Source organism: Tetrao urogallus (assembly GCF_951394365.1).
Source record: "Tetrao urogallus genome assembly, chromosome: 4".
Classification (NCBI taxonomy): domain Eukaryota; kingdom Metazoa; phylum Chordata; class Aves; order Galliformes; family Phasianidae; genus Tetrao; species Tetrao urogallus.
The window spans coordinates 36,297,465-36,325,347 of record NC_136817.1 but is presented as its reverse complement, the minus strand read 5'-3'; the positions used below and the strand labels follow the sequence as shown (position 1 = coordinate 36,325,347).

The 27,883-nt window shown below is 37.9% G+C and overlaps 1 protein-coding gene across 1 annotated transcript in view; it reads right to left on the bottom strand.

The window, feature by feature from the left end:
* The window catches only part of LOC306945533 (bifunctional heparan sulfate N-deacetylase/N-sulfotransferase 4), a gene marked incomplete at both ends in the record, with an annotated part of 84,056 nt that overhangs the window by 46,184 nt on the left and 9,989 nt on the right, over nt 1-27,883 (bottom strand). The window contains 2 exons of the mRNA XM_079534255.1: nt 3,934-4,088; nt 9,087-9,174. Of these exons, the coding sequence (XP_079390381.1) occupies nt 3,934-4,088; nt 9,087-9,174 (243 nt within the window). The remainder of the gene's footprint in view (nt 1-3,933; nt 4,089-9,086; nt 9,175-27,883) is intronic.

Genomic DNA, 27,883 nt, shown 5'->3' with positions numbered 1-27,883 from the left:
AAAAAAAAAAAAAGCTACAGGCTTTGGATTAAATATATCCTAGTTTTTGTAAGATAAGGATATACAAGAGGGAGAGGAAGAATATTTTATGATTAAAGGTTGGCAGTGAAAATCAGCAGAACTTGATTTGTTTTATTTTTGGAATATGGGCTAGCAGAGACATCTGCTTACATGATTTGTTTACCTCTGTATCAGTTATCTGGCCTATAAAGACATAAGAATAATAATATCTGAGATCTTATCAGTTTGCAAAGCTTAATCCATTAATGTCTGTAAAGGATTTGGGGATCCTCTGGTAGGAGAAGAGAATAAAACAACCCACAAAATATGATTGACAAAACAAATTAATAACCAAATAAATATCATTTTCCTTTCGCTGAGCTTTGAAATATACTATCCATATATACATAAATAATAAGACGTTAGAATAGCAAAGTTATGGTTAGTCTGCAACCTGCTTTACTGAAGTTAAAATCACTTGTTCTGGTGTCTACTTGTTGAAGCTTTCTGGTATAAGTCTTCCCCAAACGATAACAAACAGAGATAAAGACCAGAATCTAAAAAAAAGGACTTTGCTCTTTGTCTGTGAAAAGTGAGGGAAGGATGAAACACGAGCATACTGGGTGCATCAGCAGTGAGAGTGTGCGAGGCTTGGGTTTCCTCTCATCCCCATGCAAGGGAAATGTCCTCTGAAACAGCAGAAACATGGGAGGCTGCATGGAATCCTACCAGGTGTTTGTTTCCTATAGCTGTTATGCCCTGCTCTTAGAGCGTGAGGCTGAGGATGCCGTGAGTGCTTGGGAAGAGGTGTGGCAGGGATGGGCACAATGGGCACTGGCAGCACAGGCACGTGTGGGCAGGGATTTTGTTAAGCAGAACTTCCTTCACTTCATGATAGATCCAGGGCTACGGGGCACCAGTGTGTGAAGGATGTCAGAAAACAACTTCCTCTCGCTGTCTAGATGTGGAACTGCAGAAATGAGGAAAGATGTGCTCATATTAAAGGTGCTCTCATTTAATTCACAAGCGGTTTACAGGCAAAGGGAATTCTTTAAAGACTGTTGATTTTATAAAGCCCCAGAGGTTTACTTATTCACAGAGGTTTACTTATCTACAGTGAAATCAAGGTAATTGCGCACCTAATTAGCAATTAGTTGTATTTATACAAATTTATTTAGCTATCTGATTTCTACGAGTATTTTGTGATGTACCTTTTTGAAGCAGGCTGCAATTGTAACCTCTCTATTTATAGAGCCTAACTCTGAGGTGCAGACATACCAGTGTAGAACAGAGCAAGGTGTTTTATCCAGCTGCCGCTGTAACACCTGCATTTCTTGACTGTATCCAGCAGACTGTATTTATGCTCAAGCTTCTGCAAACCAAAGATTATACACTGTGTAAATGCAAGAGCCAATAAAAATTGTGCTTGTGTACATTTATAGCTCCATGTGATAATATCCATGAAATACTGTGTTTCAGATAAACTGGCTTATGTTTGTTAAGCTTGACTTTAATCCACAGCACTCAGAGAACATTCCTTTTATGAAACGTTTTCTCCCAGTGAACATCACCACTCCTGAGCCTCACGCTTCCTTGCATGAAGAAACTGCTGACTGTGAAGGGATTTAGATCTAGCCTTTAAGGTCCAGGTTTCCAGTCCGTGTGATGTTTCTTCCAAAATGAAAATGCCCTGAGGAACTGACAGGTCTTAATGAAGAGATTTTTTTGTTGTGGTGGTGTTTTTTGGGATGTTAAAGCAGCCTTGATTGCTCTTTTCTGATATAATTATTTGCTCTCCCATCTTGAAGAATTCATTTTGTTCTCACCGTCTTTAAAAAATGAACAAAGAAATACATCAGGTGAAGAATGAATGTGATCGTACTTCTGAATAATTACTGCAACTTCCCTTGCACAAACTGGCAAAGTGTTTACTTACAGTTAAAACAGGAGGTGGGCAGATACGGTCAATAAATAGGAAATGTGTGAGAAAATGGCATAAACGTCAAGCTGCATTCCCCTGAGTATGGTTCTAAATAAAGATAATAGAGCACAAATAAGATTTATAGCACTAAGCGGATTTACTGTTTACTGTTCTGGACCTATAATATAAATTTGGAAACACGGTGTGAAGTAAGAGAATAATAAAAAGGACTCGCTTTCATTTTGGAAGACTTAAAGAAGTGCGATTGTAGAAAAGGGAATTCCTTTCCCAAACAAGACATGAGTCTGAGAATGAGAAAGAAGAGCACAAGGCTATTCTGGAGTCATAGCTGGAAGCTCTGTTAAATATCACGAAAGCTGTCATATCAGGAAGACAAATTTCTACCCCAGAGTGGACTTCAAAGGAAGCCTTTTGAAAAGAAATGTTCTCATAAGTAAATTGCAGAGCTCGTATCGATTCAAGGTTGAGAGGTTGGTACAACCCCTGTCCAAATGCTAGCAGGAAATAAAGCTGTAATAACTGCAGCCTTTCCCTGACATCAGCCTCTTATTTATAGGCACCCAAAGGAGTCTCTACCCTTCAATGATGATAGGAAGATGGGCTTTCTGTAGCTGATGATCTTTCTGTAGCTGAAGTTGCAAACATTCTATTACAAGCTCTGTTTTCAAGCTGCATTATAGATTTTATTTCTGAAGGTGATTTGATCTAAAAGACATCATGTTACCTGAAAATACTAGGAAAATTTTCCTGCAGGTTTTGAAGATGAATGCATACTTGAGATAGGAATTACTTAAATTGTTCTTGCATTTAAAATCTCAACTATATATAGATTCCTTAGACTGTTATGCCAGGTCAAACAAAAGACATGAACAGGCCATGCCGGGAGTGACACTGTAACACTGTGTTGTAGAAGAGAAAAGTCATCCAAAACGCCTCTGCACTGATTTCCTACAAAGAAGCAGATGAAGGAGGTTATCTAGAGAGAAGAGTGAGCGGTTAAGCCATTTTTAATGAATTTGCTTTAGAGGTTGTTAGGAAAATATTTTCATAAACAAGGGAATAAATTGCTTCCAACTGTTTGTTAAGACATCTGCCTTGGCTTGGCTTCTTGATGCCTCTTGGCTCATGTGAGGGATGGGGAGCAGGGTTTGCTGCTGGCTGCCCTTTCTGAGCTGTGAGGGGCTGAACTTTGTGCTCCCTAAGCAGCAGAGAAAGCTTCGCTGCGTACTCTGTTCTTCTGAGTGGCACAGGTTATTTGGCATTTCTGTGCCTTGTCAAAGTCCACACAAGTGTCTTTTCTAAAGAGAGCATTTTCAGACTTCAGCTGTTTTTTGTGATGCTGCTTAGTAGAATTACCCTGAATGGACTCTAAGTGGTTTCCACGTGACCTCTGTGTGTAAGTGCTCTGAGCTCTGGGCAGTGCTAGTAGGATGGCTCTTGTAAGTTAACAACAGAAAAAAGCAAAAAGGAAATGTTATCTGTAAACATTACTAAAAGCTTAGCTATGTGAAAAAGCATATTTTCAGGTCATCTAAAAAAGCACTCTGAAGTCCCACAGCTTCACTTATTTACCTCATTAGCTTCAAGGTTTCTCACAAACCATGCACAACATTTCACAAAGTTGATTGAAGCTTTCACCCTTACTTCTGAAGCTGTTTGCACCAGACATCAAGGAGCTGATAACCTGTGTATTATTCCCTTCCTAAAGCTCAAAAGGCCAAATGACATCTGCCAAGAATTCCCTGCTTCTGATCCCTGTGGTCTTGCAAGACAAGGTCAATGGGCTGCTTCCTATCCAGTAAGCCTGTGCCAGAGAAAAAGGGAAAATTCAGCCCAAGTTTGAGTCAGTGTGTTTTTTTTAGGGCTGAGTTACCAATCTTGAAACCTTATTTTTATACCTATCTAAACATATGTATAATACAACTAATATAGCCGCGCTTTCCTTGCTGTATTTATATGCAAAGGTGATCCATCTGGTAACTCTTACTTACCAGTGCAAATTCTTTGTTGAGGATCATCTGCTCCACCAGTGACGACTCATTGTGGAAGAGATGAGGCTGCATGTGACTCCACATATGGGGAAACCACCAAAATTCATCCACAGACCTCAACAGCAGGTCATCACCTTCATCTTCCTCCTCAGTGCCTGCAAAAGATCAAAGAAGAAGAAAAAAAAATAATAGAAAAGTAAAGCAGAAAATGTCTATAATTACTTTGGTGGGAGTTTTCTTGTTTGTTTTCAAGATAGAGGCTGCTATAAAACCTCGTGTCTGGCTCTGATTTCTCACTGTGCTACGGGCACTCTCTAAAATATCACAGAAGAAATCAGACGAGTATGGGTGATAGTTCTCTCTTTCTATTCCTGACACCATGTTAATTTACCGTAGTTCTAACACAGTGTAAGTTTTAAGAGTGAATTGCTGTTCTATGTAATACACTAGAGGTTTTTAGAAGTTCAGGCTCCCTGTGAAGATGATGATTGGATGGACTGCCCATGGTGGTGGTTGCGTCACTTTTCCTCAAAGTGTTCAAGAAATGTGGAGATGTGGTACTAAGGAACATGGTTTAGTGGGCACTATTGATGGTAGGTGGACAGTTGGAATGGATGGTCACAGAGGTCTTTTCCAACCTTAATGATTCTATGACTTGTATCCACCTGCTTTGGTCCTGATTGACACTGCACAGCTGAGGCTGGTGTGGTGGCACTGCAGAGTGCTGTGTACCAGTATCTTGTTAAAACTTAGTTTTACTGCTACCTCTTGAACCTCAGCAAAGTGAAATCTGATACTTTCTGGTAAAAAATGAAAAAAAGTTTCAAAGATGGTGATAAACACAAAACTAATGACAAGAGTTTTATGTGTTGTTTACTATGGTTCAATATTCTATTCTTGCCATGTTCAATCTCTAAGTAAAAAGAATAAAAATTCCTATGTTAGTGAAGAATATCTGCGTCAGGCAGAAACATGTATGCTTATAACAAATCAAACCCCCCTATCTAAGAAATGATACAGTGCTACTTCCACAGTATGCAGACATAGGTCTCCAGTGCTTTTTTAATCTAGGAAGGAAAAGTTATGTTTCCACTAACTTTACCCTCAAATTACTGAACAACATTCAATTTATTGCACTTTCCTGTCTTGTTCCTTTATCATCTTAATTTAAATGCCTTTATTTAGCTTTGGTCAAAGAAATAATTGTCCAAATCAGTCTACTGATGCGAACATGGATTGCTTTCTCTCTCTGGGCCTTTCAATTTCTGCAAAAATCATTGAAACAAAATGTTCCATGGATGTCTCTGTTTACCTTTGTGATATGAAGCAGGGACACACAGAGATAGCTGCTCAGTGCATGCACTGCATCTCTTTACTTTTCACTTTTACAGGTCTGTTTTGAAGAATGCTACTACACAAAGGGAGCATTTATTTGAAACTTTTGCCTAGCATCACTGAATCAATTTATTTTCCTTTGTAGTACTCTGCAAGTTCTAAGAAAGCATGAAGTTGCTCCCGCTGATGGGAGCACTTCTGGAAAAGAGGAAAACAACCTTGTTTTTAGGTGACTTCTTCCTCAGACAAAGGGACTGATGGCTGCCCTGTCTGCTCCATTATCCAAAACTTCTCGATGGTGCATTTTTTAATGACTACTCTCTTGTTTCTTGGAATATATTGTTCATTTGCACCCTCCCAGGGAAATGCAATCAGAAGGGAGATAATTAACATAGACATTTCTGTGTGAAAGCAGGAAAAAGAGAAAAGGGTAAATATAATAAAGAACTGTGATTATTTGACATACAAATAATTTAGTCCAAATGATAGTTTATTGCCTTATTAAAGTATGGTTGTTTAGATAGACTATTTTATATCACATTTTATAGTGATTTGTTTATAAATTTAGATACAATTCATCAAAATTTGCACATATTTATTTTACCATAGCAAAGATCAAACAAGATAAAGCATAAAACTTCCTAGCTTATACAGACAAAGTGTCAGAGTTGGAACAGAAAGGCTTGAAGTTTAACACTTGGTGAAGTTTTCACTTTTTGGAGGACTATTTTCTTTATAGGCTACGAAAAGAATGTTTGATTTTTATGAAATATCAAATAGAGGTATTTTTAAAAAGTGAAAAGTTTAATGCAATATTTGCAAAGTGCTTATATATTTTGAATATTTTTTGCCCAACATCTTGTTTAAAGTATTGAAAGCAAAACAAGAAATCGGGAAGTTTTCCATTCTTGTGTAATCAGTGTTCTCTGTGTGAGTTTCTATCTTCTTTTTAGTCTGAAATCTGAAAACTGCAGTAGGCCTACAATCAAGAAGATGAACATATATCTACTTTGAAAGACAGTATGCACTTTGCACAGGTGGATAATAATTCGGTGTTTGATTGCATGTAATAAATAAACCTTCATTTTAAACCTACAGCAACTTAGAGGTCTCAAGCTCAAGATTGAAGCAATGTTTGAAGTTGCGATCAATAATCTTATAAATTTCAAATGCAAATTCTGAGAGTATTTTCATTTCTGTTGCCATAGTGTAAACAAGCAGAAGATATTTGCTAGAACTGCATAACCAGTAGTCTTTACTCTTTTTTTTTTTCTTTTTTTCCTATCAGTTCCACATCTACAGTGTGGTATATACCTGTGCTACAGGAGGGAATAATGATGGCGTTAAGATGTGTCAGTTGTTGTACTGGTATGCAGGCAAGCCAGATAGGATCAGTATTTGTCATACAGAAGTCAGCAGCATCTTTCAATGAAAATGCTTAACTGTTTAATATGCCAACACATTCCCAAGATCATCTCCCTCCTGTAGATTTAAACTGATCCTAGTTCTGGAAAGGCAAGCAAAATCACAAATTAAAGAAGTCAATAAGGTACAACAATCTTGGTGCACTAATAAAACATGCTGAATATCTGATACTAAAAGCTTCTGGGTGTAAACAAGCCACATTTACAGTAATTAAAGAATACTTTTCCATGTTTTATTTATTATGAGTCAATAAAGTGTATATTGCATAGAGAATACTTTAGAATCTTTCCTCTAAACTGATATGACAAATGCCACCACTGACCTGTAAATGAAGTGCTCACTTAAAAACTTGAATACTTCACTGAGTATAGACAGCAGCACGTCCCTTAATGGAGGCAATGGCATGCTTCAGCTCATTAAGTAGTTTAGTGCTATTTTTGTATGCCTTGGGATCCCTAGGAGGACAAGCAAACATGCACATACTCCTGTATTCTCTCACTGTGGCAGCAGCAGTGAATCAGAAATTGGTCTGTGTTATACCAGCTGGGCAATGAAACCTGTCGGTTAGTAGGAACAGGCTTCACTAAGAAATAGTAACAGCATATGGAGACAATTGGGATTGTCAGAAAAAGTGCTTTGGCAGGTTAAGTGTTATTTTGTAGGAAAGCTTCATGTTTTCTGCCAGTCAGTGCCTTCATCTTATAATATTTCTAATAAGTAATCTTCTTTTCTACCTCTTCTCCTCCTTGAATTTTCTTTCTGTGTGGTGGATACCAAAATGCCTGATACCAGCTTCACTGCAATGGAGCACCATCCTGCTTCAGAGCTGTTCAGAGCCTTGGGCTATTTTGTTTATTTTGCTGTATTAAGTGTATGTCCAATTAATCTCCAGAAGAGCTAACTATACAGGCAGGTCAAGCTGAAGTGAGCAGAATACTGAAGGTTTGTCTCCAAAGTTCTTCCCTAATCACAGATCTGCCAGTGGCTTGTTATATGACTCCGGGCAAGTAATTCCATCTCTCTCTACATCTCATTTTTCTCAGACTCTGCTGCTTATTTCTTTAGTCTGTAAGGTTTCCTGGGCAGCAGTTGCCTAGCATTATGTGTCCGCACAAGGGGAAAACAGCTTGGACTTTCAGTGGTGCCTGAGAACAACAGTAACATGAACAATTTTGGTTTCCTTCTCTCTACTTATCTTTCAAATGATTTTTCATCCCCTTATCTCCCAGGGTCCTTTTTACTCTTCTAATTGATGACGAAATAGAGACATAAGAGGTAGATGACCTTGCTAGCATCATGTTCACATGCTGGCAATGGAAGGGAGAGTACTGCTGCACTTACACTGTGACAGAGAATCTTCATCTTCCTGCTGTACTACGCAACTACCTCGTGACCTGTTGCAGCTAGGACTGTGTCATTCCTTGCTTCTAAAGTTCTCTCATCATTTTGCTGCTGCAATGCCTTCACATCTCCTCTAAGTGATTCCCAGCCTACATAGTGCCACTCAGGCAAGAAGCATTAGATGTGGCTGAATGTATTGGCATTCTGGAGTCTTGAAAGATGAGAAAGGTGCAGTACAAGAAGGACAGTATATGTCTCTGTTGCAGTGAGTCTCTAAATATGTCTTTTTATGTTAGGGAGAAGAAGATGAAGGGGAAGGGAGGGAGAAAAAGGTGGGAAGGGAACATTGTGCAGCAGGGAAGTGGACCAAAAGAGAGAAAGGAGTCATAAAAAGAAGGAAATGTAAAAGCACCTAATCTTCCATGGAAGCATGGTGTGGGTATACAACTTGTTCCTGCATGCAGCACAGGGGTAACAGGATTTCAATTAAATTTATTTTCATCTTGTTTTCTCTTTTCTTGGAAAAAGAATGTACTTCTGAACTGTATGATTCTACCTTCATCATCCCTCCCAGTTTTCAGACACTTAAAATAAATAACTTCTAGTCATAACAAAATCTTATGTGTCCCATTTAAATACATCTGCCTCTTTAGAGGTTATGAGATGTTTTTTTTTTTTATTTGGTCTTACATGTTTCTTCATATCTGTGATACTGGTAAATCTTTAGTATTTCTTCTCTGCTCTCTTGCATTGTGCAGAATTACAGAGATCTTGGCAGCTCCTTTTCTCCTTTTACAACACTAATGTTTACTATCATACATCTTTCAGAAAAGCACCAATGACATCTATGTATTCCTAATAACTTTATCCATAGGCAATTCTTGCCCCAGTGGACAGCGAATGAGACCCTGGATCTAAAATGGTGGAGCATATATTTCCCACTCCTCCACTGAGAAAGCGCTTTAATTTAAAAAAAGCATGTCTAAAGCTGGGCTTAAAATCCTGTCACCTATTTATCTGTAGCTACCTGAGAACATGAAGTTCTTTCTTACCTGTGTGGTAAAATTTTCCTGAAAATCCAAGGTTGAAGGTAAAATTTGCAACCTGAGTGCGCAGTACATTTTGAGTCTCTAGTAAAGCCTGAAATAAATAAGAAATTGACATGCATTTAGAAAATGAGTATTAATTTTTGAATTCCTCATTTAAAAAAATCATGTCCAGCTGAGGAGATATAATAAAGAAGATCCTGTTTAATATTTCACATTTTATTTTGAGGTTATTCTTTTTTTTTTTTCCCTTTTTTTTTTTCTTTTAAAACTATTACCGTTAGCCTAATTTGCTCCGTCAGTTTGATGATCTAGCAATGCAAGTAGTAGATTCTAAGTGCTGAAGTACATGACAGACCAAAATACTATATATTATTTGCAGTGATCTTGCAGGACTTGAATCCAGTCATTGAGTCAGTGTACACTACATCACTAAGCAACTCACATTTGGCGTTATTAATGAGGCTTGATAAAATGTGCTTAAACTTCAAAGTTAGAAATACTGCTTACCATCCAGATGTGGAGGCATTAGGGTTTACTTACCTGCAGATACACGTTTGATTGTGTTTAATTACCTAATTCAGGATTATTTGTGAAAGTCAAATTTTGATCTATGGTGGAAGTAACATCCATTTTTCTCGACCAAAATCAAATTCATTTTTATTTTATCTCTTCTCCATGAAAGGATAAGACTAATCTAAATGAAAGAGAGGACAAGTATATTGCTTACAGAATAGGTGTAGTCCTGGTTGTCCATCTAATGTGCACGTTTTTTTCATGTGCACGTTCCCAGCAAACACAGAAAAAGGTAATGGTTCTGTCTGCATGAGCTGTCCACCTCTATTGTTGGGTCATCAACTCTGCGCTGCTTCTGAAGATAGTCCTTGCTGCGCAGATTTCTGCTTTGAATCAGCAGCTCACATAATCTGGATGTGCTACGTATGTGAGATGAATAGTACATTTATCTCCCTATTGGTCTTGCCATTGTTGAATGGGCTATAAACTCTATTTTCATCAATTTTCCATGTCTCCATTATGTGGCTCTCTAGAACTTTTCACATCATCTACTAATAACATTTCTATTGATCAAATGTTCATGTTCTAGTAAAGTTCAAAGACAAAGTGAACACAATGGTTTACACGCAGCCCAAAGTCCAGCTAATGTTTCCTTTAATTTCAAAAGATGACATTTCGTATGTTCATTAGGAAGTTCACTTTACATTATAGGAAGACAGGATCACTATTTTGTTCAACTTGCTGGTATAAATTAGAAAAAAGGAAAGAACTATTTGTGCCCAAAATGTAATTAGTCCGTTATAAGTGGTGAATCATGGATTTAAGAAACTGAAATGCAGATTGGTGGCCTGTGCAATCCTAATATAGATGGGAGCCAAGCAAAACAGATTTGTGGTGGCACAATTTCTGCTATCTCCTTTGTGTTGCCGTGGGTTAGGAGATGTCAACTGCTGTCAGCTATTTTGGTAGAACATTAATTTTCTAAAGGTATGGATCTCATGTTAACTACAATATATATTTAGAGGCTATGGACAGTGGAACTCTAGTCTTTTCTAAAGCTTCATTTGCTAACAGTCATTAACAATAATGGAATTGTTTAGGTGCCAGGCCGCTTCGGAGTGTAATATAAAAAGTTGTCAGAAAGTGCATCTTCGTTTTACTTTTGTTCCAACAGAAACATTGATTGAATGTTAAAGAAGACTTAAAACAAACAGTGGTTATCAGCCATTGCAGTCACCTAGTGGGTAGGTTGCTAAAGGAAATAAGTATGGCAATCATTGCAGTGAATCATGTGCTTGAGCATTGTGCATTGAGATACATGTAGGTCTCCAGCTTATACTGGCAGACATTTAATAAATTGATCATTTAAGTTCTGTGACAATTTCACATATTTTGGGGCTCTATCTACATACTATGTAAATATTCACCAACACGTTTAACCTTAGCTAATAGTGCTATTAATCTCTAGGAAATTGAGGAATATCCCCAGTTGATAAAAAAAAGTCACTAAACTGACTCTGTTGAAATCATAAGCAGAGAATCTGAATTGTTATATGTTAGAATATAACTTCCCAAGCTATGTAGAGTATTTTATATATGTTGAAAAAGACTGATGGGCTGAGAAAAATCAATTCAATTTTCCTTTGAGGGAAGAGCACCTTGAGAAATTATCTCTTAGCATATAGTACAAGAAGGTATGCAAAAGAACTGTCATTATATCACTTAATTTTTTTTCTCTCTAATTTCCCTCACACTCACGTTTCAATAAGATCACAGAACTGGAAGATAGGCAGAAGCTTTACATCCCAGTAAGGTCTCATTAAAATTTCAGAGTGAGGATTAAGATGTAAATCCTGTAACCTGCAGTGTGTCAAGCATTTTTCTCTGTCTAAAGGGCAAATCTGTCACTCAAACTAGATTTGTCTTGGTCCCAAATACTTGGTTTTATTGCCATTTCCATGTATGCATATTAACTGAAATGATATGTGCTAAATTTCATTTTCATGACCTCACCCTGTTTTAATACTAAGAGGATACTGTTAACCTAATGCATTTTGTCACTGCTTACTTTCTGTAGAGGATGAGAAATATCTTCTGATTCCAAAACATCTCCCTGGGTGATTAGGGTCTACCTTCTCTACTTTCACAGAATATGTATTTGAACAAAATTTCTAATGACCTACACTGCCCTCACCAGTAATTTTGCAGAGTAAATAGTAAGACCTTTATATCGTACAGGGTACAGACTGTAGCACAGTACCATGACAAGAAAAGAGCTGATGATTTGCAATCTTGTGAGTGATTAAACCCCTGCTTTTAGTGCTGAAACAAGGAAGGCTGTTGTCAAGCGGGGTTGCTGTCCACGGGCCTCTGGGTGTTGCAGCCTGGAGGAGTTCCATGTCCCTGCCACCTGGTGCTAGAAGTTTCTCTGGGGCTCACAGCCTTCAAAAGAGGTGGAAGGCATTTATTTTATTCTAATTATACTCATGGAAGGATTTCACAGGATGAGGAAGGACTATTGAATTTTAACAGCTGGAAATCATACCTGCCACCGGGTGTGAATACAGCTATTCACACTCTGCTCAGGTCCTGCTGTGCTCTCCCTGCCTCTCCTTGGCAGACCTCACTCCCCGGAGCCTCATCTGTCCCCATCCCTGTTGCCACTCCCATTGACTTTGTATCATAACCTCAGGACTTGCTGCTATCACTGAAAGAGAAACTTGGAAGCTTGACTGGTAGGCACTGCCCACAACCCACAACCTTTTTTTTTTTTTTTTTTAATATATTTCCACTGCCCATAGTATTTAAATGCTATCTGCCAATGTACATCTTTCCTTCAGCTTCAGTAGGATTATTCATTTTCCTTCAATTACTGAGTCTTAAAAGAGTTGTAAGTAGAAGGCTGTTTGTAAGCTGTTTGCTCACCATTCCTTTTTTGTTGAACAGTTAAGTAAACCGCGCTAGATAATTATTGTTTTCCAAGAAAAGAACCATGAAGCACATCTGCTCATGGACAAGCTGGCATGTCTCAGTGTCAGCCTAAGCAAATAGCTTTTTTTTTTTTTTTAGTGATTCCAGGTTGTTCTTTCAAGTACAAAAACCAATTGCCAGGAATATCTCAAAACTTGTAAGTTTCATTTTGTTAATTGATTCTTTATTTTGTCAATGAAGCTTCTCTCCGTGACATCCACAAGATGTTGGATGGTTTCTTCTTTATGCTACATTTATATTCAGCAGTATTCCACATTAATCCATGTAATAAATTTTTGTAGATTTGAAGTTGCTGTGGTTTTTTCCTTCATAATTGGTGCATCTATTGCGCAGAAGTGATATTTTTCTGCTATGTCCTTGTTAATTATAACTCTAGCCTTCATTTACATAATAAACTTTTTGGGGCAATTTCTTCAGTAACATTTCATGGCTAATAGGAAGCAATTTGCTTTCCTTTATTAAGTACATTAAAACTTCATGCCCCAGACATCACTGACTGTAAACATTTGATTCTGCTCAAATTTAATGCACCAAGGCATTTTGCTCTGCCATATTAGGTTTATTTATGTGCTATGTTCTGGATTGTTAGCTGCTAATGAGACTTCAGCTCTTATTGCTCCGAGGCCTGAACACTAACCTCATTTTAATGAGTTCATTATTTGCTGCCTTCTGAATGGAAGACAACAAATTTTCCTTTTAATTAAAGGTCAAAATACCTCTGGCTAAGAAAAGTGAAGAGGTTATCAAATCCTTAGAGAAAGTAAAAGAATGACTTTTTCTGATTTTGATGCCAAGCATGGGTAGGCCAAATTGAGGTAAAAGATATTTCTCAGGGGACTGAAACTCCAAATCTAACTAAGCTAAATGACAACAACACTAAAACATGGTGGCTAGCGTTTCCAAGATGTGGTAACCAACACCCACCATCTAGAAAAAGGAAAGAAAAGAATAAAAAGCAAAAGCAACAACAAAACGAAGCGCAAAAAAAACCCCACTTAAAGTTGGCCAGATAATTAAAGAGGTTTTCTTTCTAACTCAGAGGTCCTTGTGGATCAATACTACTACTAGAGTATGAGTCCTTGTTAGCATGTGTGGTGATTTATAGGATGCAGAGGACAGATGCTGGATGAAGCGAGTCAACAAAATTAATCTTATGTTTCTTCTCGTGGAAAGGGAGGCAAATGTGATCAGTGCTGGGGGCTGTTTGTAGTGAGAGAGGTATATGCAACTCGGTGTGTATGTGTGTGCATATGCAAGTAAAAGGGATAAGTGAACCCCTTCTTTGAAAATACATTGCGGAAATTTTAGTTAAATGAAAAAACAAAAAAGATTAATTAAAGGAATTAACATGTAGCCTGTATTCTTTGTTGTGCATTTGATACCTGGTTACCATCCTAACGGCAGCCTAACCTAGAATTAGATTGATTCATGTACCTCTTGTGTGAGAAGCTGCTCATGTCATAGGTAGTGGTGTCAGAGATGTGAAGAGCATTTGTGAAAGGACTGGTGTCTGTGTGAACAACTGGGGAAAAATGGTTAAAATTTGTTTTTGGAAGAAAATCCTAATGTTTTGTGAAACAGACATTGTTTAGGACAAAACCAAAAATTTCCAAAAATGCCTTATAACAACTCTAAACATTGATTCTGCAAAGACAAACCAAAATTCCTTACTTTTGCAGGTGCTTCCCTGAAGCAATGTGAATTTTTTAAACTAACAAAAGCTCAAGAACTTAGTAACTAGAGATTCCCCTCTCTATGGCAGGGATCTCTGTGGTCGAGTTGTCCAGAGTCCCCGGTGTGTGGGGCACTTTACTCACTAGATCTGCCCAAACTGAAACCTGGTCCCAGATTACTACAAAGCCTATCCACATGGTTGCATTACGTGGAGAAGGAATGAAAAAGGACACGGTTTTTCGTACAGTGTGGAAGGAGATCAGGGGAAGGAGGGGAATGTGGATATTTTTGCTTTTCAATGTGTCTATAACTTACTGTCGTCTTGAGTTATATTATTTCCGCTGAATCATACTGGGAAGCATTTCTGATGTTATGTAGGATGTGCCACTGCAGGCATCCTATGGCCAAGGTTATGTAGCCCCATCACCATCTCTGGGATATGACTAAGAATCTTGTCAAAAATGGGCTAACTTCCCATTACTCAAAGTCATAATTCATTTGGGAATAGAGCCTAGAGTTCCAGTGCTGCAGTTTTTTCTCTCTTTAATGTGTTTGTGGGCATAAAAAAAGTATATATGCTACCTATATATGTATTATTATTTATTTGTATGTACTGAAGATAAAAAATATAAGCAAATATGTAAGTGTAGATATTCTTTTGGAGAATATCTTCCTTTATATGATGTTTATATACACTGCTTAGCAAAGAGGACTTTTATTTGGGTCAGGTTGGCCAGAAAGGCTAAGGAATCTGTCCTTTGAGATGCAAAAAGTAAGGCATGGGCAAGACCCTGTGCAAAGTGATCTAACTTCGACATTACCTCTGCTTTGAGCAGGGGCTGACACTCAATTACCTCCAGAAATCTCTTCCAGCCTGAATTATTTTAAGGTTTAGTGAAACTTTGCCTTGTATTTTTCACTTCAACGTAGTTTCTTAAAGCTCCTGTTATACATACTTGCTATTAATACCAAGAAGTGTTTTTATTTTGTTCTGAACATCTGTCTTTAATGCTCTTGCAGCTATATAGCCTGAGGTTCATTTACCAGCTGTTCTGTGCAGAAATGTGCTGGTGGTCTGTGGAAAGATGGAGGATAACAAAATAGTAGTTCTGCTCCTGATTTCCAGCTGTAAATGTGTACGAAAAAATAGCAGAACAGCGTTTCTTTCCACTGCAAGCAGATGTCATCAGGATGTTATGTTTGATTGCCTCTTCCTGTTCTCGTTTCCTCTCCAAAATCTGTGCTAAGAAAAAATCTGATACCACCTCTTTTAGTCTTGGCAATTTTCAAAGCCAAAGCAATCTTCATAGCACTGGAAGATAGCTAATCTCTGTAAGCATTATGGGGCTAGAATGAAGTAGCTAGTTTCTCAGAGGAAAACTGAATTTGAAAGAAATCATGAGCAGCCTAACATCGCCAACAGATTTACTTGCAAGGCCAAGATTCTAGGTTCTAGGTTCCTCAGATTCACCTTTTGTTTAGAACAGCAAAATTCTACTGTGAGGACTAGAATCTCATCTGCTGCACCTATCCTTCTACAAGGACAACAGAGTGGTGAATTTGTAACCCCTGTGAAGTTGTCACTGATTTCTGTATGGTGAAGATTTCATCCCACTTCCCATTTTTATAACAGAACTTTCATAGAAAATTCATTAATACTACAGAGGAGAGATTATACAGAGTTAACATTGTTGACTCGCTAGATCTTAAAAGCAGTTTAGGTGATAAAGTCAGTCAAATCTTTAATGAGATTTTAAAATCACTTATACTATTTACCTTATGCCAAAACTGATTTGAACAGAAGTTAACCAGATGCCTGATCAATGTGCAGCACTTGACCTCACTGATTTTCTTTCTCTGTTATGGCATTTTTCACATAATGCAATATACAAATAATATGATTCCAAGTACTGACTGCAGACCACTCACCACACCCAAGGAGATGAGCAACTGTTCAGCCACAAATACACTGTTTTGTGAGATAGGACTTTACTTCTTTCCTTTTTTCAGATTTATTTCTATGGAGTACTATGCTAAACTGTAGCTCTATATAAATAATTAATAGGAAGGTCTCTGAACACAGCCAGCTCTGTCTGCAAATCTATTTTTTTTATTATAGAGCTATTACTTGAGTCTGTTCAGCATTTCCCCTGAGTAGCTGTCTTAGTGTGAGGTCTGGGAGGATATGCGGCTTTTTTGAAGCAATAAAAAAGCCATGTTTTGCACTCATATGTAATATGTTTATTGTAAACAAAAGATTTTATTTTTTTCTTTGTGAGTGGAATGCCCAACTTGTCAGATCTGTTTCTGCTATTCTTTCATAACCCCATCCTAAAGTCAGAAGACTGTCAGAAGTCTAATTGCACTTAATTCAGCACAGAGGAATGCATCTGTTCCAGTAAAGGTTTAGCTGCTTTCAGCTGAATAAGATGAATGGGGTGATATTGCAGCAAATTTACCAGCTACTCACAACTGTCTAATAGCATTGTTTGAGAATTCAGAAAGCAGCTTTTGGTGTGGTGTTCCTGGAGCGATGATGCCATGGCAGTGACACAGAAACACTGAGAGAGCCTTGGCCAAATGCATACCTGTGTACACAGGCAAATAGCGAAGGTATCTTCAGTTCCTTGCCCTAGGAAAGGGAATTCACAGCCTTAGAAGGCCTAGCAACAAAAAGCTCAAAGAGGGATCAAGGGAACAGTCTAATGGGGGTGAAGTGTGAATTTCAAAACAAAAAGCATTAATGAAAAGCAGGGGAATGCAATCCTTTCCAGTTCTCCAGCAGGACTTGACTGGGGAAGACCAAAGGCATTGGGTACAGGAGTAACCTGCAGATGTATGGTTGAAATAGCTACCTACTTCAACTGATTGCTGTTTTGTGTCAATGTTGTCTGCAGAAAAGATGTATGGACGTTTGGGAAATCACTGAGGGTCTTCAATATTGACCTCTACTGATGCTGAAGGATTTTTTAGAAATATTAAACTGGTCCACTGACAAATCATGGAAAGAGAAGAGCCAGCCTGTGCCAAGCTGTGGGTATTCCCTGTGCCCATAGGGGCAAGGTGGACTCCTGGCACTGGTCCAACTGCAGAGCAAGTCCCTCCTATTGGGTTGCATGCAGCCTGTAGCAATTAAAATATTCACATTCAGTAATCTGTACTGCAGCAGACTGTACCATGTCACTCATTAAGCTGCATGTGGCTAATAGTAAAACACAGAGATTTACAGTTTTCCTTCAAGAAGGGCTAATGCCATGCAAATAAATAAATAAATAAATAAATAAAATAAAATCAGTCTCCCCATCTTTCAAACAATGCAAATATACAGTGAAGGCTGAGTAACACTAATAACTACACTTTCTTTCAGTTGAATATTTTTTCACTTTTTTTCTTGATTATTGAGAATTGCTTCTTTGCGCAAAATACAGCAACAAAAAACTATTTGGTGTGTACTCAGTAGTTTTAAATTATTTAAGAGCTAGACTAATGGAGGCCACCTTATCGGTCTTCTTTAGTTTATGGATTTGGATTTACTGAGGTTTGATCTGATTGGGCTTTTGCTCCTTTACTGCCATCGGAAATCATTTACTCTGGTAACCTCAAATTCTTTCAAATTCTCATTGCAGACCTTTATCTCAAAATTCTGAACTTCTACCTACCCTGAATAAAATTTGTACTTCGAATTTACTGCTTAAAACCTAGCCGATGTAGTTGTTTTGTAGCGGAATTAAGCTTTGGTTTTGTCTTGTTTTTTAAGCACACATTCAGTCATACTTGAGCTTGGAACAGAGGTGGTGTTTTCAAATTTGGTCTGTCCTTCAGTTTTTAGAATGGGCGTTTGTGTGATGGTGGATATAAGCAGTGGCTTCTAAGAGGGTGCCTCCATTTGTATAAATCACAGTCTTCTAAAACTTGAGTCTCTTTGGTGCTTTTTGTCTGTGACAAGATAGTTTTAAAATCACACTCTCCGCATGCAAAGCTTTTCAATATCATTGTATTTCTTATTGTTAGTTGCTGTTTTCCCCTACAACCTCTACTGAAGTAGGTGAGTGGAATCTAAAGTTATTCACTCCCTTCTACTGTCCTTACACATTACTACTAGCACCTATACCAGCTGTGTCTGTGGGTTGTACTTTTCCATTTGCAAGTTGGTCCATTGCCATTCTCTCTGAAAATCAGAAACCAGTCTAAGGCAATGGAACACTGAGGAGCATCAACTTCAGCAGAGAGCTGCTGCCAGGCAGGCACAGCATTTCTGCTAATTACAGATCCCTGAATCCCTGTGGACTGCATAATCACAGAGGTAGTCCCAGAAGCATTGGAGATAGGTGGGAGCAATAAGACAGCCAGCAGACATTGTCCTTTTCAGTCCAGCCCTGCTCATCTATTTCACTGTGTTGTTCTTGGGGGAGAAAAAGATGGATCCTGAATGGGTAGAAAAAGTCATACTTTCTTGCACTCTAAGTTAGAACATCACTTTCAGCAAAGTTGTAACTTTTCTCTGGAATATTTCTTAGACAAAGTAAGTAATACCTTAAAATTGGGGAAGGTGTGTCTTTAAATATTTCTTAAGTTTCTTGATAATATTACAAGTGAAATATGTGTATCTCACAGTCTTTGCATTTATTTCCAATGATCTTTTATTTTATGGAAAACCCATTGTGTAGTTAATCAACATGTTAGTTTTATAGATCCTCTTTTAAAATCTTCAGTTGTTTGCAGTTTGCACATCTGGCTGCAGTATGTACAAAATGTAACTGTGCTAGAACTGGAGTCCCTACAATGAAGTAGTAGATTTACATGAATCTGCCAACACAATGATTTTCTTCACTCTTTAACAAAAGTCAGTCTCACTTGGAGACTCCCCTCAACAAGCTTTCCCTAGAAGGGCTGCGGAGACTTCTGTGCCTTTATTGGTTACTCTGAAAAATGCAGTTTGCTAAATCTTCATGGGCACAGAGTACTTTGAAAATCACTAGAATTAAATGTTATTTCATAATACTTCTGGGCTGTTTGCTACTTCTCTAGCAGAGCTTAACTTTTTTCACCCTCTGGCTTCTTCATGATGCTGTCTCGCTTTATCTAGGGAGATCACTTCAATGTTTGATTCTGTTTGTTGGCTGGAATTGGAAGTTTCTGTAAAATGGAAGGGGAATTGAAAAGGCAATGTTTTTGCTTTTTGTCACACTAATTTCCTTGACCAAAGTTCATGAAGGACATGCTATCTCTGCCATGACCTACAGGTTTCAAACCTAGAGTAGAGCAAAATAAAGCCTATTTTGTTTTTGAAAATGACTTCAAAACCCCTCCAGGCCTGAAAATCCTCCTGCTTAAAATTGCTTTATTATCCTTCCCAGTACTTACAGGCAGCATAGGAGATTGTCCAATGACAAAATCTGGAAGATTCAAAGCAAAATGGCATTGCCAATAGCAAGTTTGCTAATCCTTTTCCTTTCACACTCTGATAATGTTATTATTCTATTCAGTTCTCTCAAATGGTAATATCAAAGGCCAGTACATTCTCCAATAAACTCAAGCCAGATCATCAAATGTAGCTGACAAGTTTGAAATGAACCATTTTAGATGTTCCAGTAGGTTACTTCATCATAAAAGCAAGTAATTTTAGGTAAAATGGAGAACAAATCCCTACAAACTAATAGCCAGAGGAAATGTGTCAGGTTATAGATGTACAGTTAGAAAGTATTATCACGCTCTTTCAAAAAGAAAAAAAATATTGTACCTAGAGCTAGAGTACCTAGAACTGAAACAAACAAATGCACAACAGCAAGAAAACCTCATTTTATTGAGGTATTAAAGCAGTACACATATTGTCCCAGAGCATGAAGGATTATTTTAGCACTTCTAGTGACTAATGAGGAAGGAAACTTCTGATAATTGAGTCCTTCAGTCTGGCAGCAAAACCAAAGACAAATCCATTGGCAGCAGGTAGGTATAGGCTTCTAATGGTTGTGACAGATGAAGGTGGATACCTAAACTGATGGATGAGATCTTGTTCCCTATGTTATTTAGAATGTCAGGACAGTCCCCTTTGGCCTTCCCAGTTCACCCTTTCATAGGTGCCCGTGTCAAACTGGCACATTCTCAGCCACTGAGCTAGGGAGAGGACCAGCCTGGCTTGCATGGCTCTGGAGGTGACCCTAAGCAAACGGAGCTGCTGTTGGTGGGAGGTCTGGCATGGAATTTTAGCCAGCAGAGAGTAAAAGAGGATTTGGATGAATTTCCTAGTGTTTGATGGAGCTCATCCCTTTCTAGGTACTGCTAAATTATTCTTGACAGGGATGACTTATCCCCAGGGCTCCTAAAACTGCTTCTGACAAGCAACCTTTTTTGCTGTTGGAATGTGTTGAATTTCCCCAAGCATTGTGCATCTTTGAAATATTTCCTGTTAGAGAGGTATGCTTGTTCTCTGTTTGAGCTCTTCAATCCCTGCTTTTCTAAATTACACAGGAAGAATAGTGTGCTATGCCATTAGTACACAACATGAATTATTTGTAAGGAGAAGTAAACATTTCCAGAAAGCATGTTTTAATCAGAGGTTGTTTACTGATATCTTTTACTACTCGTTGGATGATGTCTGTATTTGAATGGTAAAATAATTTTGAAATTTCTTACTGTTTTCACCAACTGTTCATTTGTATGAGAACTTATTCTCATGGTATATAAATCTTCTATAGTTCATAATTTTGGCTGGAAGATTGAAACCACATCTTAGAAGAAGAGTTTGTCTTCCAAGCACAAAGTGTGATGACAGTGATAATATACTGAAAATCTGTGTTGCTGAAGTTTCTGAATCCTTTCATAAACCTTACAGTATACATACATATACTTCTGTTTTCACATCAGTGAGGACATCAGCTGTTAATCTTCATGGTGAATAACTTACTCTCAGGAACAGTCAAGAAGGCTCACCAGAATATTAAATACTGTCATAAAATTACTTTAGAAAATGAAAGATGCACAGAAAAGACAGGGAGATTGTTTCTTTCTTTCTTTCTTTGTGATTTTTGTTTTCTTTAAAAATATTCTTATTTTAAAGCTCTCATGCACATAGCTGGTAGGCTGAAAGTAGCATTACTGAGACAGATAACTTTTAAATCTTACCACTTTAAATCTTAGTCATTACAGGTAGCGTTTTTCTCTCTAAATATTCCCATTGAAAACAGTGTAGGCACTTGCAGTGTAAAATATGATTTCATGTAACTTAGGTTCATTAAACTGTGAAAAATATATTCAGCAAAGTATATGCCTTTTAATTATAGGCGTTACACTAAATTTCCAGTCATTTCTGGAGAGGTACTATTAGTCTCACAGCTGTGGGGGAGTGCCATAATTATATTTTATATGGGAGTAGCTGCTTAAAAATCATAAATACTGGATTGTTCTGATAGGTTTCATTTGGCTAATGCTCTGCTACCCAAATGGGATTGTTTGACAAGATATACATGCAAATTCTGAAAAGAATTTGCAACTATAAGATGAGAACAAAAATAGGTGTTATTTTCCATTGTGGAAAATCTTCCTTATTGCTTAAGCTCTTCCTTAGACTCTACATTCCCCCTCCTTTGCAGCTCCTCTCCTCTTTCAGTGTGTTTCATGCTCAGGCCTTTTTGGTTTGAGGTTTTAGGATCAGCAAACAGCCGCGGAATGAGTGAAAAGAGAGTATTTCTGTGTAAGGGGATTCAACTGTTTTATAATCAGTTTGCTGGTAGAAAAGATTAGAAAACTGATTTCAATTCTTCTATGCCAAACCTTTTCCAGCCTTCTTGTGTAGTGTAGATGTACACATGCACATTTGTGTCTGTATGTATTGCAGTGAATTGTAGTCTTTTCACATTCACAAGCTTGACACGGGTGTAACACAGAATATTGTCCAGTACAACAGTTGAAAAAGCAAGTTATGAAAAAAGCAGTTATGAAGGTACATGATTTAGCCAAGAATTTTCCCACAACACATTTAGCCAGTTAAATGGTTTCAAGTGACTTTACTCCAACCTGGTGAGTAGTAAAAGGATAGTTGATCAGCACCATCAACTTGTACCGTCATGTGAACATGTTGAGTTTTTGCTTTTGCTTGAGTTTGAGTTTGGAGAATGCCCTGTGGAGCTGGCTGGGTGCACTCATGCCCTAACAATGCAAACCATAACAGTAATGGCAAAACAGTAACAAACTCTCTTTACTAAAGACACTTTCTTTTTTCCTTAGGGCTTATCGCACTTTAATATCAACAATCAATACACAAAAGACAAGAAAGGAATTTTCCCTTACCCTCAAGAAATCTTGGGCAGAGAGAAAAAAAGTAGCTTGAATGTAAAGTAATGTTACATCCTTGTCTCAGCCAAGGTCTTTGAAAATTTCTAAGCTTCCCTCCAGCATCTTATTACATTTGTGAAGTCAATGTGTGTATCATCAGCTCAAAATGATTCCTTATATTAGGTAAACAAATCACACCATGTCATTAGTCCAAGGCTTTGCCTCTTGTTGCTCAGCTTTGGAATGGACCTGCTGCCTGAAGGCAGAGGGTGAAGCCTTTCCAGTCTATAACAGACCGGCCCTCTAGCACCCACTTCACAATATTTACGCCAGTGATGGGTAAGAGTGTATTTCCTGATAATGTGTCCAGCACGTTCCCAGTTAGAAGAGAAATAGCAGTGAAAGCATATGGGAAGCCTTATTCCCTTTCCTAATAACAAATACAATGGAATTACACTTTATAATAACACAGACATATTTGTTTATGATGCACATAAATCTTGAGCTATGCTGTAAGGAAGACACATGCAGAGCTTCTATATTAAAGAATTCACATTCTGCAACTGAATCTTTTTTTTTTTTTAATTTGCTTTTATTGTTAACCATGTACGATATAGTTTCAGCAGTTTACGTGTCTGGACCTTCATTAATCATATTCTAAATTAATTATGTTATAGACTATCTAACCTGTATCAATTACAAATAAGTATAAATTAATGTTTATTTATTCCTGTATAGTCCATTAACTTCCAAACATCTGTGATAATTTGATGACAAATCTACTGTAAAGATTTTACAAAGGAGTTTTTCCATCCCTGTAGCCCTTAGGGACACAGTATTACAGGAAAATGGTGAGAACACAACCCTCCTCCAGGGTCTGCTTTGACTTTCTTCCCTTGAGCCATTCTCCCACATTCTGTACTTTACTAGGCTGCTTTCCCCTTGGGATCCCATAGCCTCCTTCTCATCTGTGATTCCTGCCTTATTATTCTCCTTGTGCACTTGCAGCATTAAGCAAGGCAGATGTCATAGGTCTGGCTTGACTTCTGGACTGGAGTTTTTCATGCCTGCTTATAGCAGGAGGAGAGGGACTCGAGAATTCTGAGGTGGCCAGGTAGGACCATCTGAGGATCACAACTGGAGCTGCTTCTGCAGAGAATATTTTTGAGGCCAGCCTCTTGATATTTAAATCAATATCAAAACTTCTACCACCTAAAATGATCCTGAGCTTGGCTTTATGTCTGTGCTATTAATGAGCAGACTAATGTACAGGCCTATAGACTTGTGAGGAGCTTCAGGGAATGGAAAATTATACTGAGACAAACCCTGTTGAAACAATTGGACCTCAACCAAAAAAGCACTTGTGCTTTCAAGAATCGCTAACAGTTTTAAGAGCCAATATTTCATGAGTTTCAGGGAAGGGAAGCAAATACTGTATGCTGTCAACAATGTGAATTCAAACATTCTTTATATAGCCTTTACTCAAAGCTCTGATGTTTTGAGGTCGAAAACATAAGTCCTTGAAGCCTATGACTTTGATTCAATCTGATTCAGTCAATGCAATTCAACTATAATATCAAGCGAACTTTTAAAGATTGCTTAAATGTTGACATTTTTGATTTAATATGCGATGTAAAAGTTAAAGTAATAATTCTGGCTTTTACGTGAAATGAAGAGGCAGTACAAAACTGAAATACCCATTTTTTCTGGGGTATTCTCATATTAAAAATGTCTCTCAACACACTGTGAATTATTTTCATTTTTAATTTCTGGAAGAACAGCAATTCCAAAGCTGCATTTAATTATGATTTTTTGAAATTATTTTTTTTTTAATATTCTTCAAATCATCCAGTTTCTCTTCAGTCTGCCAGAGCAGATGAGTTAACAGAATGCCATTTTGTTTAAATCTCATTCCTGTGGAACATTCTGCATTTAATAAATCAATATTCTGCCATGGGAAACTGTTTCATTGGAGAAGTCCAAATTGATCAAATAAGAAGAATAAAAACTTCATTTTCCCCTGCCTTGCCTCTTTGCAGTTACAGAAGGTGTTTTCATCCCTTTAGTACAAGGATAAATAAAATGATAAACAGGTTGGAAAGAAGGAAAGCTATAATGCTGATCTTTAAATCTAAAAGGAGCCAGAAGTGGGATAATGCCTTTTTCATTCAACATTGCTGGCCACAGAAATGGACAAACTATTCCAACCTCAGGTGGGAAGGACACCACGCTGCCTGGGCAGTCTTTCTTTGCCAACCTTAACCAGAATTACTTGCTGTACCCCATACTATTCAATAATTAGTGCTGGAGTATCAAATCAGAAAACCTTAATCCATGCGCTATTTTGCAATAAATCAAATCCTTAAAAAAAACACTTTAGGAATTTCTGGAGTGTTTTTACTCATATTGGTTTTGTAGAAATTTTGAATTACTTTTTTCAATTTTTTGTTTATTTTGAAAGTAAAATTCAATTAAGGTTAAAAAAAAGGTTGTTTTTTTTTTTTTCATCCTGTCATTACTTGAGATAAATTCTTAACTTTTATGAAATATTTTGTATAAAATATTGCAACTTTCTAAGTTATCATTTTTGTATTTAATTTCTCTATTACAGGCACAGAATTTTCGTCTACAAGTAATGACACATTATAATATCATGACATGAGATTATTTAGTGTTTTAAATCAGCCATGAGAGAAAGAAAATAATCCTTATTTAATTTTAGCAACGAAAAATCATTTTCATCTGAATGTCGTAGAATTAGTAAGATTTTTTTACAATGTCATTTTCAATGAGAGAAGAAAAAAACAAGAACTTTTAAAATGCATACAGTTTTAATATTTGAAAAGGCGTTTAGCATAGGCAGGTCCTGTGCTGATTAATCTCATAAATACTTACAACACTTGAATCTAGGAGCACTGCGTATTCTGCCACCGTTAAGAAGATTAAATGTATAGAGGTGTATTAGGTGTATTAGGACGTGTTCAAGGCCAGGTTGGACGGGGTCCTGGGCAACCTGATCTAAATGTGTATGTTTGGCCCTGCTAGGCAGGGGGGTTGGAACTACATGATCTTTGAGGTCCCTTCCAACCCGGGTGATTCTGTGATTCTGTGATTCTGTGATTATTAGGACAGTGTTTCCAGAACAAAAGACTGCCACCTTTCTCTGGGTTATGATGCTCTATGGATATCAGTTCTCAAATAACTTTTACTTCTTTTATCTAAGTAAATCTCTGGAAAAGCATTGCCTTGTGCATTTGTACCAGGGGAATAGCTTTATTCTTCTCACCTTCCGCGTTTATGCAGTAATTGTGTTTGCTGTCTGCTGAAAATGATTACAGTTCGATAAAGAGCTACGCTACATGCATGTGCATCTCTTCAGAAGGGTACCGCTGTGCTTTTGGAACTGGCACTGTAAGAGAGATGTAGATAGCAATGCTAAGAAATGTACAGATAGATAAGACATAAAGGCCACAAAACGAAAATGAAGGATAAGCTGAAACTGATATTGGCATCCTGCTATTGAACTAAGAATGGGCTGGCAGTAAAAAAGCAGGGAGATTTAATGGAGAACCTTGTTGCTTCTAGCATGTGTGCAGCAGTAAATAAAAACAGACCTGGTGAGTGAGTAATCTGCACTGGCAGCAAAAACACATGAAAGAATTTAGAGTCTCTGAAGGGGCTCAAAGTAGCTGTGCAGCAGTGATTGCTGCAAAGAGAGTCAGGGTGCCCTGTTCAGCAAAGCAGGGGGCTGCATCTGACACATGTTAATATCCAGACCCTAGCAGGTCCTGCCATGCATGCACACATTACACAGCAAAGAAAGAAAATGAAGTGGTCTTACAAAACTCCTAAGCAAGGGGGCTCTGGGATCTGTGGAAGGGGAAGATTTTTCAGGAACCTCCCAGCACTGCAGTGCATTTTCACTAGTATATGACTTCTTGTGAGTACTGCAATTTGCTAGCCCCACATAACAGCTCTGTACTTTTCCTCAATAGGAATATTTCCATTCAAATGGAAACAATAGAGGCAGATGAAAAAGAACGTTATACTTGGGGCTGAAAACACCAATTGGCCCACGCTGAGACACGAGCAGTGACACAAGCCTATGGGATTGAGCCCAATGGTGGAGAATGTAGTGATTTTTCAGCTATTTCAAGTTCATTCTGCTATACATGAGGGCTGCTCTGAAAGTAATGTCTCCTATTCTGCTGGCCCACATTGATAGTATGGCAGTAGAGACTGAGCCTTCCCACCTCTCTTCTATTCTATTTTCTCTTCTATTTTGTCTCCATGTGGCAGATGGCAAGAGGGGCAGCCTAGCAGAATGATGTCTTACATGGAAGTGCATACAAAGCAAAGGAGAGTCATTGAATTCCTCCATGCAGAAAAAAAATGACAGCCATTGACATTCAATGGCACTTACTGAATGTTGATGGAGTCCAAACAATGAATGTGAGCACTGAGGTGATGGAGGTGTGTTTCAGCAGTGATGACACTGGATCACATCCACTGGTGCAGATATTTATGAGTGCTGCATGCAGGCTCTTGTTTGTCACTAGTGAAAATGCATAGCTAATGGTGGTGACTGTGTTAAGAAGTACTAGTTTGTAGCTGAAAGCTTGCTCTGTCAAATAGTGCTGTTCTGCTCTCTGTATGTGCTGTAGTTTCCACGGAAACAAATAGGAGGCATGATTTTCAGAGTGACCTTGCTATCTTGGCAATGATATGAGAAATCTGGATTCAATTGAAACCATAATGTGCAACTGAACTTGCACATAGAGATGAATGGATCAGCATTCGATACTGACAGTGTGGTGCATACTAGTCTTATTCAGGAGCTATAAGCCTGGAAAGTAAACCATTAGCTATGGATGCCAAGATTCTTGACATCCTTTGAATCTGCATTGCCCCAGGCTCTGACATAAAGAAAGAGTCTGAGAGACAAAAACTGATGTCTAAGTCCTCTAAATGTCTATCTTCCCAAGAGATCTCACAGATGGTGAAGAGTTAATCCATGTCTTGCCCTGGTGTTCTTGATTTTAAACTCAACATTCTTGCAGGTGATTTCCGCCTCAACAAAGCGTTTTGCGCTGTTGTTATGCCAGTGCTCATAGATAAAAAAGTGACACTGAGGTCTAGCTAGACTGCATCTGATGGAAAACCACAATGCATCAGGCAGGTTTATTATACTTTGTGCTCTCTTGGCAAATTCTGGATGCTTTGCTATGCATTCTCTTCTTTAGCTTGGCCAGTCGACATGGACACAGAATATTATTTGGTGTCATAAACGTAAAATACATAATGATTTTTTCATCAAATTTGACTCTGTGTGTGTGTCCTTACAATCACTG